Raw genomic sequence first — 12,521 nt, 5'->3', positions numbered from 1 at the left:
AAAAAAATATAGACACCTGGAAAAAACATGGGTCTTTTAAATGTATTGCTTCATGGCTCAAAATATAGTCTATCTTATAAATATTTCAACTTGAACAGAATGATTAAATTAGGTCAAGTTCATATTCAAACTTCTACATTCTTATTTTCTGTTCATTATTCTATCAATTATGGGGAGGAACTAAAATCTCCAACTGAAAGTATAGATTCATCTCTATCCCTTTAAAGTTCTATCAGTTTTGCTTCATGTATTTTGAGGTACTCTTAAGAGGTATATCAATGTTTAGGATTATTATATTGTCTTGATTGATCCCTTTTTCATTAAGAAATTATCTGTTTTCTTCTTTGATCTGAAATCTACTTTGTCTAGCATGTCTAGCATGACCACTTCAGCTTTTTTTAATGTTTCTATTTTTCCATCCTTATATATATATATAACTTTATAACCTTAAAATATCCTTATAACTTGTGTCTTCATATTTAAAGTATGTTTCTTGTAGGCAGTTTATAGTCTTGCTTTGTTATCCAATCTGATAATATCTGCCTTTATATTGAGTGTTTAAAGCATTTATATTTAATGTGTTTATTGATGTGCTTTGGTGTAAACTTACCATCTTTCTATATATTTTCCATTTTTCCCAATTATAATTTCTTTCCTTGTTTCCTGTTGTTCTGAGTTCTTTTGGATTAATTTTTGTGAGTTCCATTTCCTCTCCTTGTTGGCTTTTTAGCTTTAATTCATTCTTTCTTTCTTTCTTTCTTTAAAGAATTTGCTTTGGGCTTTATGCCATACATCTTTAGGCTAATATAACCTGTCTTCAAGTGATACACTAATTCACACACAGTATAAAAAACTTAATACTATACCACCATTTCTTTCCTTCTGACCTTTGGTCTATTGTCATAGATGTTACTTTTACATATATTAAAAACCCCACACCATATTCATATTTGTGTTTGAACAATTATTTTTAAAAGTGATTTAAGTAGCAAAAGAAACAACTTAGAGTTTTTTTTTTCCCCAAAAGATTTTTATTATTTATTTTTCAGGGAGACTGAGCAAGCAAGTGGAGCAGCAGGCAGAGGGAGAATCAGGCTCCCCAATGAGGGACTTGGTCTGAAACCTGGGATCATGACCTGAGCCAAAGGCAGATGCTTAACCAATTGAGCTACCCAGGCATCCCAGCAAGAGAAACACTTAAATCTTTACCCATATATTTATTATTTCCAGTGATCTTCTGTCCTTCATGTAGATTCACATTATTATTTGTTGTAATTTCCTTTATGCCTGAAGGACTTCGTTTAAAATTTCTTGTAGTGTAAATTTGCTGATGATGAACTCTTTCAGCTTTTATATATATCTCAAAAAATCTTCATTTTACCCTTACTTTTGAAACTTATTTTTGCTTGGCATAAAATTCTAGGTTGATAGTTTATTTCTTTTGGTAATTTCTATTGTCTTCTTCCATTGTTTTAATGTGAAATTACTGTTATCTTCATCTTTATGACTTTACTGTGTCTTTTTTCATCTGGCTCCTTTGAAGAGCTTTTTCTTAATTACTAGTAAACACAGGAGTGAATATATCTGTTTCAATTAGTGTTTTTGTTTTGTAAATACCCAGTAGTGGAATTACTAGATTATATGGTGTTTCTATGTTTAATTTTTTGAGAAACCTCCATACTGTTTTCTACAGTGGCTCAATCACTTTGCTTTGCCACCAACAGTGCACAAGGATTCCTTTTCCTTCACATCTTCTTCAACACTTGTTTTTGATTTTAGCCACTCTGATAGATATAAAGTTATATTGTTATTTTGATTTGCATTTACATGATGATGAGTGATATTGAACATCTTTTAATGTGTAAGTTGGCCATCTGTCTTTAGAAAAATGTCTTCCCATTTTTAATCAGATTATTTGTTTTTTTTGGTGTTGAATTGTAGAAGTTTTTACATGTATTTTGGATATTTACCCCTTATTGGATGTATCATTTGCAAATATCTTCTCCCATTCAGTAAGTTGCTTTTTTGTTTAGTTGTTAGCTTCCTTTGCTGTGTACAGAAACTTTTTATTCAGTATTACCATGACTATTCTTGAGTTTTGTTCTGGAAACAATTTAATCCTTGTGGATCTGCATCTTAATATTTATTAGGAAGGACAGGAGTTGTGCTAAGTCCAAGGATAATTTTTCTCCAGTACTGAGACAAAAACTTCTATGTATTTTACCCAATGTTCCATGAGTCTTGAGGTTTTCCAATTTGGCATTAACTGTGCTTTTAAACCAGTTTCTTACATTCTTTCCTAAAAACAGCTTTGCTCCAGGAAATTTAGGTCACAGGACAAAATATGTTTTTCCACATTTTTTTCTTCTTTAGTCCTTTATCAGTAAGTCTTCCTGGCAAGCATAAAAATAACCGATATATTTTTAACCAAAAGAAGTTCAACCATCTAACCCCAAGGTGTACTCTTGTCTGACTCTAGAAATCTTATATTATTAAAATTTCTTCTAATAAAATTGTATGTGGTATATTAAAATTTACTTTGACCAGAGTCTAGGTGGAGATGTAAAGGTTCAGAGTGTATCATACGAAATAAAGTATGAAATTATTTAAAATACTACAGCCTAAGTATTAAAAATATTTTTATTTCTTTTAAAAATTACTTCTGGTTCTTTTTCATTAGATAATTTAGGGCTTTATAATTTTTTAAAACAAATATCCTATATTTGAGTTCCATACATTTACATTTAATTTTTCTTTTCAAATAATATCTCATACATTCCCAGTCATTTCTTTTAGAAGTAAAAGAAATGGAATTTTTCCATCTTCAGGAAAATATTTTGGCTTTATAACTGTTTTAAACTACAAGTATATTTCATAATATCACATGTTTTTAGATTTAGACCAGTGTATTATCATAACTTTCTTGCCTTGCTTTCTTTTAGGTGTTTTGGTTTCAATGCTTAAATGCTTTGATCCATTCCTTCATTCTCTTCTGGATGCCCATGAAAATGCTGGAGCATGGTAAAATCTTCATTGTTTCATATATTCAACAAAGAGTATGTTTTTCTCACTGGGGCCAATATTCTGTGTTGTGTGTATGTGTGTTTTATATGTATGTCTCCACAGAAAGAACTTAAGGCAAAAAAAAAATGGAATTTAAAAAGATTTACCTATATGTAATATTATAATTACATTGACATTTAACAATAATAAATAATAATATATTATTATATATAATAATAAATTATCATTTATTATATAAATTATAAATAATAATAAATAATAAATTGGCATTTAACAATTGATCTTTAGAACACATTTTCCTGGTCTTTGACATATATAAATTGAAAATTAGTGCTTTTATTGTTCTATATAATATATATTGTAAATATATATTATATATAAGTAATAATAAATAATAAATATATAATAAATTATGACTTATTAGATAAATAAAAATAAAAATAAATAATAATAATAAATAATAAATTGACATTTAACAATTGATCTTTAAAACACATTTTCCTGGTCTTTGACATATATAAATTGAAAATTAGTGCTTTTATTGTTATATATAATATATATTATAGATATATATTATATATAAAAAATAATAATATAATAAATTATGACTTATTAGATAAATAAAAATAAAAATAAATAAATAATAATAATAAATAATAAATTGACATTTAACAATTGATCTTTAAAACACATTTTCCTGGTCTTTGACATATATAAATGGAAAACTGGGGCTTTTATTGTTAATTTGTAATAAATATTTGAGTCAGCAGGTCTGATAGAAAGCTCAACACCTTCTGTAAGTTTGAAATTTATGTCTGTTTCTTCTTTCACTTCCCAAACTTTATGTTTCAATTTAGACTATAACACAAGTTCAGTATACTTTATTATTGGACCAAGTCTCTTTTCTATCCACCAAGAAGATCTAACAATTGTAAATATATATGCCCCCAATATGGGAGCAGCCAGTTACATAAGAAAACTGTTAATCAAGATAAAGAGTCCTATTGATATGAATACATTAATAGTAGGAGATCCTAACATGCCTCTCTCAGCAATAGACAGATCATCCAAGCAGAAAATCAATAAAGAAATAAGAGCATTGAATGACACATTGGACCAGATGGACCTCATAGATATATACAGAACATTCCACCCTAAAACAACAGAATACTCATTCTTCTCAAGTGCACATGGAACCTTCTCCAGAATAGACCATACTGGGTCATAAATCAGGGCTCAACTGATACCAAAAGACTGAGATTATTCCCTGCATATTCTCAGATCGCAATGCTTTGAAACTGGAGCTCAATCACAAGGAAAAGTTTGGAAGGAACTCAAACACCTGGAAGCTAAAGACCACCTTGCTTAAGAATGCTTGGATCAACCAGGAGATCAAAGAAGAACTGCAACAATTCATGGAAACCAATGAGAATGAAGACACTTCGGTCCAAAACCTATGGGATACAGCAAAGGTGGTCCTAAGGGGGAAATACATAGCCATCCAAGCCTCCCTCGAAAAAATTTGAAAAATCCAGAATACAGCAGCTGTCTCTACACCTTAAAGAACTGGAGAACCAACAACAAATTAAGCCAACTCCACACACAAGAAGGGAAATAATAAAGATTAGAGCAGAGATCAATGAGGTAGAAACCAGAGATACAGTAGAACGTATCAATGAAACTAGAAGCTGGTTTTTTGAAAGAATCAATAAGATTGATAAACCACTGGCCGTACTAATCCAAAAGAAAAGAGAGAAAGCTCAAATTAATAAAATTATGAATGAAAAGGGAGAGATCCACAACTAACACCAAGGAAATAGAAACAATCATCAGAAGTTATTATCAACAGTTATGTGCCAGTAAGTTAAGCAACCTAGATGAAATGGATGCATTCCTGGAAAACTGTAAACTCCCAAAATTGAACCAGGAAGAAATTGACAACCTGAATAGACCAATATCTAGTAATGAGATTGAAGCAGTGATCTTGAAGTACAATTTAGAAAAAAAATTATTTGGGAAGTTTTTCTACAGACTGACCTGGGTCTAATACAATTAAATGTAGGAGATACACTTACAAAGTATATCCTATGGCTGTACAATGGCTTCACAGTTACAAATTAAAGTATAAAATGTAATTATTTTTCTTTAATCAGATTTAATTTCCATTGGGTATTACTAGACATATTGCCAGTGGACATATTGCATATTACTGTGGACATATTTTTTTTAAATATTGAGTTTGAGTTGCATGTGTTTGTGTTTGTTGGTATTTAAAAGAACTGATCTTCCATTAATATAGCTAAAGCCCTTCCTTGTAACGAAAATGGGCAAAACTTTCAAATGATAAATATAGCAAAATCACCAGTTTGCAAGAAGTTCCTTTTGGGGGCGCTTGGGTGGCTCAGTGGGTTAAAGCCTCTGCCTTCCACTCAGGTCATGATCCCAGGGTTCTGGGATCCAGCCCCGCATCAGGCTCTCTACTCAGCAGGGAGCCTGCTTCCCCCTCTCTCTCTGCCTCTCTGCCTACTTGTGATCTTTCAAATAAATAAAATGTTAAAAAAAAAAAAGAATTATTGAAAAAAAAAAAAGAAATTCCTTTTGGGATGGAAGTGTGAGGGGCTCTTCGGCTTTGCTCTCCACCCAAATAAGCCAAACTGGTCAAAACTATAAAAGCACAACTCTGCAAATTTTCTGGATATTGTCTTAAAGACAAATGAAGAAACATTTACTTAAGCAAATCTATTGCAACTCAGTAAGAATGTTAAAAGTCTGTGGCATTGTAGCCATGACCTACTCCTTCATTCTCTTATTCACAGCCTAGCTTGATGGAAGCCCCACTGTAGGCAGATGTGGTTAAGAGTATAGGACTACTGGGGCGCCTGGGTGGCTCAGTTGGTTAAGCAACTGTCTTGGGCTCAGGTCAGGATCCCGGAGTCCCAGGATCAAGTCCCACATCAGGCTCCCAACTCCATGGGGAGTCTGCTTCTCCCTCTGACCTTCTCATCTCTCATGCTCTCTCTCACTGTCTGTCTCTCAGATAAATAAATTTAAAAATCTTAAAAAAAAAAGAGTATAGGACTACTAGTCTTCTCAATTTTCAATCAGTCAACCATGTCTCACAGGAGGGGCAGCCTACTAGCATTTCTCACCCGCCCCAACTCTATGTTAAAGAGGCAAAATTGATGAGTGTGGCCAAGAGATTAGAGCTCCTCTTTTCCAAGCAACTTATATCCATAGGACAGTCTCTGCCACAGGCATGACAGGCTAAGAATACTAAGTTCCTGATCACTCTCACAACAGCTTGCTTGTAAGGCAGAGAATCTCTAAGAGATTACTGGGAAGGCAAGCCAAGAAGACCAGTGACTACAACCTCACTGTCATCAAGTGTAGTGGCAATAAGTTTTGCCTATGGTAACAGGTAGTACATACGAAGAGAGCTCCAAAACTCTTCCCAAAGGAAGTGACTATTTGAAACAGACTAGAGGGAGAGTTCAAGTCTAGGGATGTTCTCAAAAATAATAACTCTTCCTAATTGAGACCAATAAGATAATCATAGGCCTACTAGTTTACCAGAATGAACCAAGCACAGAAACAAAAATAGCTCTTCTAAGGTAAGAACAAACCTCAAAGACTTGTCTCAAAATTATCCAATTCTGAACTTAATTGGATCAGACTGCTGTACAATTTATGCCCCAGAACACTGTCAAAAATAATAGACTAACCCGTGGTTAATTAGTGGAGCCTAACAACTGGTGTAATGCCAAATGAGTCAGATATCTTAATGGAGAAATCAGGGAAAAACACAGTCAGGACAGACCAGATAAAACCAAGGTGGCTTTGCTTGCCCAGGGCTTCACCTTCCAAGGTACAAAACCAAGGTTTAATGGACTTCACTAAAATAGCCAGCCAAATCACAAAAAAAACAAACATCAAAACAAATATAAGGCTTGAAGGGAAGGAGGATTAGTATTCAGAGTAGCTACAATGTATTATGTAAAATTTCCAGTTTTCAACAACCAAAAAGTATAAGACACACAAAGAGACAGGACCGCATGACCTGTACACCAAGAAGTAAGTAGGTAACAGAAATTGCCTATGAGAAGGCCTACATGTCAGATTTAACAGAGTTCAAATTAGCTGATATAAACATGTTCAAAGAACCAAAAGAAATGCTTAAAGGTATAAAGGTATGAAGACACATCAAACAGATTGTTGATTAAGAGATAGAAATTATAACAACAAAATGAAAACTTCTAATAAAAAAAAAGAACAATTCATTAGAGTGGCTCAATGGTAGGTTTAAACTGGAAGAAGAAAGAATTATGAAACCTGATCTTACATTAATTGAAAGTATGCAATTTGAAGACCAGGGAGAAAGTAGAATAAAGAAAATAATAATGAAAAGACTCAGAGATGATAGTCTTTAAATACACCAATATAGGCATATGGGAGTATAAGAATAAGAGCAGGAAATATAATAAAGTAGGAAAAATATTCAAGGAAATTATAGCTAAAGAGCTTCAAATTAGCTTAATAACGTTAATGTGTACATTCAAGGGGGCTCAGTGAACTTTAAGTGAGATAACTTCAAAGAGATCTATATCGAGACACATTGTAGCAAAAATTTTGAAAGCCAAAAATGATGGGATAAGATTGAAAGCAGCAAAAGAAAAATGACTCAGGTACATGGGACCTCCAATAAGATTTTCAGATGACTTCTCATTGCACCCAAAAAAATGGAGGCCAGAAGGCAGTGGGATGACAAATTCAAAGTTTTGAAAGAACAAAATACCTGTCAACCAAGAATCTTATGCCCAGCAAAATAGTCTTTCAAAAATAGAGGCAAAATAAAGATATTCCCATATTAACAGAGAAATAAGAAGACTTGTTACTATAATATACAAGAAATACTAAAAGAAGTTCTTCAGATTAAAAATAAGTAAATCCAGTCTGCAAGAACCTTGGCAAAGGAAATTACATAACCATGTAAGATGGTATAAATGATATTTCTTCTCTCTTTTCATAACTGATTTTAAAAGAAATTTCATAGAAGAGTGTAAATGCAAAATCTTCATCAAACTATCAAACATGACAAAAATAGAATTTTATATAGGGTTATACATAAACACCAAATGGGATTTATCGCAAGAATGCAAAATTGGTTTAACATCCAAAAATAATACATCATAACAATGAAGGATAAAAACTACATGATCATCTCAATAAATTCAGAAAATGGATTTGACAAAAGCCAATACCTCTTCAGGATAAAAGCAATCAACAATGTAGGAATAGAATGGATCTTCCTCAATTGATAAAAAAAAAAAAAAATCTACAAAAACCACAGTTAAGGGGCACCTGGGTGGCTCAGTGGGTTAAAGCCTCTGCCTTCAGCTCAGGTCATGATCCCAGGGTCCTGGGATCGAGCCCCGTGTCGGGCTCTCTGCTCCGCAGGGAGCCTGCTTCCTCCTCTCTCTCTCTCTCTCTCTCTTTCTGCCTACTTGTGATCTCTGTCTAATAAATAAAATCTTAAAAAAAAAAACAACAACCCACAGTTAACATTTTGCTTAATGGTGAAAGACTGAATCCTTTCCCCTAAAATCAAGAACAGGACAAAGATAACATTTCTAACATTCCTACTCACTATTGTACTATAAATTTTAGGCAGTGCAGTTGGACACGAAAATGCAATGAATATCACCCAGATCAGAAAAGTAAAATTAAAATGATCTCTTTTTTCATATGACATGATTTTATATATATATAGAATGTTAAAATTATATATATATAATGCTAAAATTAAAATACTTTTAGAAGTAACAAATTAAGGTTTCAGGGTATAAGATTAATATACAAGAATTAGGGGCGCCTGTGTGGCTCAGTGGGTTAAGCCGCTGCCTTCGGCTCAGGTCATGATCTCGGGGTCCTGGGATTGAGCCCCGCATCGGGCTCTCTGCTCAGCGGGGAGCCTGCTTCCTCCTCTCTCTCTGCCTGCCTCTCTGCCTGCTTGTGATCTCTCTCTGTCAAATAAATAAAGTCTTTAAAAAAAAAAGATTAATACACAAGAATTCATTTTATTTCTATACAACAGAAATAAGAAACCAGAAAATTAAGAAAACAATTATATTAACTAGAGAACAAAAGGAAGAAAATACTTAGAAATAAATTAACAAAAGTGCAAAATTTATACTTTGAATATTGCAAAATATTGTTGAAAGACATTAATGAAGACTTAAATGAATGTAAAGATAGCCCATGTTTGTGGATTGGAAGATATAATACTGATAAGCTGGCAATAATTCCCAAATCAATCTAAAGGCCAAAATAAATCCTTTTCAAAGTACCAGCTGACTTTGCAGAACTGGACAAGTTGATTCTAAAATTTGTATGAAAATTGGGGTGCCTGGGTGGCTCAGTGGGTTAAGCCTCTGCCTTCGGCTCAGGTCATGATCCCAGGGTCCTGGGATCGAGCCCCGCATCGGGCTCTCTGCTCAGCAGGGAGCCTGCTTCCTCCTCTCTCTCTGCCTGCTTGTGATCTCTCTCTGTCAAATAAATAAAAAAAATCTTTAAAAAAAACAAATAAATAAAATTTGTATGAAAATATAAGTGACTCAGAATAGCTAAAACAATCTTTAAAAAGAAAAACAAAGTTGGAGAACTCACACTTCTTGATTTCAAAACTTACTCCAAAGCTACAGTAATCAAGATGATGCAATTTTGGAATAAGTATAGATATATATAACCCAATGAATAAAATTAAGAAATCCTTACATTTATTATTGATATTTAATGAGTATACCAATGTAATTCAGTGGAGGGTGGGAAAGAATAGTTAGTCTTTTTGAAAAATAGTTCTGAAGTAAGTGGATATTCATATACAAGAGTAAATCTGAACATGTACCACACACAAAATACACAAGTGAACCCAAATAAATTATAGAACTAAATGTAAGAGCTAAGAGTATAAATATATCTTAGAAGGATAGATAGGGATAAATATTTTTGGCTTTGGTTAGGTGAAGATTCTTAGTTATATGAAACCACAACACAACACAAAAATGAATAAAGTGGACATAAAAAAAAACTTGTGCATCAGAAGACACAAGAAAGCAAAAATATAAATAAGATCAATGAAATCAAGAGCTAGTTCTTTGTAAAGATAAACAAAATGGATAAACCTTTAGCCACTCTTTACTAAAAAAAGAGAGGACTCAAAGCCCAAGATGAAGGAGGAGAAATACCACCATCACCATACAAATACAAAAATATGAGAATATTATGAAATATTATATGCCAACAAATTGGACAACCTAGAATAAATGGATAAAGTCCTAGAAATACACAATCTTCCAAACTGAAATAGATAAAGGGGATTAAGAGGTACAAACTTCCATTTATAAAATAAGTCATGAAGATGAAATACACAGCACAGAGAATATAGTCAATAATATTGTAATAACTTTGTATTGTAGTAGGTGGTGACTAACACTTATGGTGAGCAGTGACTAATGGATAGAATTATCTAATGTTTTACACCTGAAACTAGTAAAACATTGTATGTTAATTATACTTCAATAAATGAAAATACGACCCACAGTATGGAACAAAACATCTGTCCATTATATTTAATTTTTTTTTATTTTTTTCAGCATAACAGTATTCATTATTTTTGCACCACACCCAGTGCTCCATGCAATCCGTGCCCTCTACAATACCCACCACCTGGTGCCCCCAACCTCCCACCCCCCACCCCTTCAAAATTCTCAGATCGTTTTTCAGAGTCCATAGTCTCTCATAGTTCACCTCCCCTTCCAATTTCCCTCAACTCCCTTCTCCTCTCCATCTCCCCTTGTCCTCCATGCTATTTGTTATGCTCCACAAATAAGTGAAACCATATGATAATTGACTCTCTCTGCTTGACTTATTTCACTCAGCATAATCTCTTCCAGTCCCGTCCATGTTGCTACAAAACTTGGGTATTCATCCTTTCTTTCTTTCTTTTTTTTTTTTTTACAGCTTTATAAACATATATTTTTATCCCCAGGGGTACAGGTCTGCGAATCGCCAGGTTTACACACTTCACAACACTCACCATAGCACATACCCTCCCCGATATTCATAACCCCACCCCCTCTCCCAACCCCCTCCCCCCATCAACCCTCAGTTTGTTTTGTGAGATTAAGAGTCACTTATGGTTTGTCTCCCTCCCAATCCCATCTTGTTTCATTTACTCTTCTCCTACCTCCTCGACCCCCCATGTTGCATCTCCTCTCCCTCATATCAGGGAGATCATATGATAGTTGTCTTTCTCCGATTGACTTATTTCGCTAAGCATGATACCCTCTAGTTCCATCCACGTCGTCGCAAATGGCAAGATTTCATTTCTTTTGATGGCTGCATAGTATTCCATTGTGTATATATACCACATCTTCTTTATCCATTCGTCTGTAGATGGACATCTAGGTTCTTTCCATAGTTTGGCTATTGTAGACATTGCTGCTATAAACATTCGGGTGCACGTGCCCCTTCGGATCACTACGTTTGTATCTTTAGGGTAAATACCCAGCAGTGCAATTGCAGGGTCATAGGGTAGTTGTATTTTCAACATTTTGAGGAACCTCCATGCTGTTTTCCAGAGTGGTTGCACCAGCTTGCATTCCCACCAACAGTGTAGGAGGGTTCCCCTTTCTCCGCATCCTCGCCAGCATCTGTCATTTCATGACTTGTTAATTTTAGCCATTCTGACTGGTGTGAGGTGATATCTCATGGTGGTTTTGATTTGTATTTCCCTGATGCCGAGTGATATGGAGCACTTTTTCATGTGTCTGTTGGCCATCTGGATGTCTTCTTTGCAGAAATGTCTGCTCATGTCCTCTGCCCATTTCTTGATTGGATTATTTGTTCTTTGGGTGTTGAGTTTGCTAAGTTCTTTATAGATTTTGGACACTAGCCCTTTATCTGATATGTCATTTGCAAATATCTTCTCCCATTCTGTCAGTTGTCTTTTGGTTTTTTTAACTGTTTCCTTTGCTGTGCAAAAGCTTTTGATCTTGATAAAATCCCAAAAGTTCATTTTTGCCCTTGCTTCCCTTGCCTTTGGTGATGTTCCTAGGAAGATGTTGCTGCAGCTGAGGTCGAAGAGGTTGCTGCCTGTGTTCTCCTCGAGGATTTTGATGGATTCCTTTCTCACATTGAGATCCTTCATCCATTTTGAGTCTATTTTCGTGTGTGGTGTAAGGAAATGATCCAATTTCATTTTTCTGCATGTGGCTGTCCAATTTTCCCAACACCATTTATTGAAGAGGCTGTCTTTTTTCCATTGGACATTCTTTCCTGCTTTGTCGAAGATGAGTTGACCATAGAGTTGAGGGTCCATTTCTGGGCTCTCTATTCTGTTCCATTGATCTATGTGTCTGTTTTTGTGCCAGTACCATGCTATCTTGATGATGACAGCTTTGTAATAGAGCTTGAAGTCCGGAATTGTGATGCCACCAACT

General features: G+C 34.2%; 1 protein-coding gene across 1 annotated transcript in view; it reads left to right on the top strand.

Annotated features, from left to right (window-relative positions):
* LOC125096203 (phospholipid-transporting ATPase IB-like) overlaps positions 1-12,521 on the top strand; it is a 220,820-nt gene that overhangs the window by 153,682 nt on the left and 54,617 nt on the right. Inside the window, 1 exon segment of the mRNA XM_047722951.1 lies at positions 2,943-3,021. Coding sequence (XP_047578907.1) covers positions 2,943-3,021 — 79 coding nt within the window.

Source organism: Lutra lutra, chromosome 3 (assembly GCF_902655055.1).
Source record: "Lutra lutra chromosome 3, mLutLut1.2, whole genome shotgun sequence".
In the NCBI taxonomy this organism is placed as follows: domain Eukaryota; kingdom Metazoa; phylum Chordata; class Mammalia; order Carnivora; family Mustelidae; genus Lutra; species Lutra lutra.
This window is presented reverse-complemented; position numbering and strand designations above follow the sequence as displayed.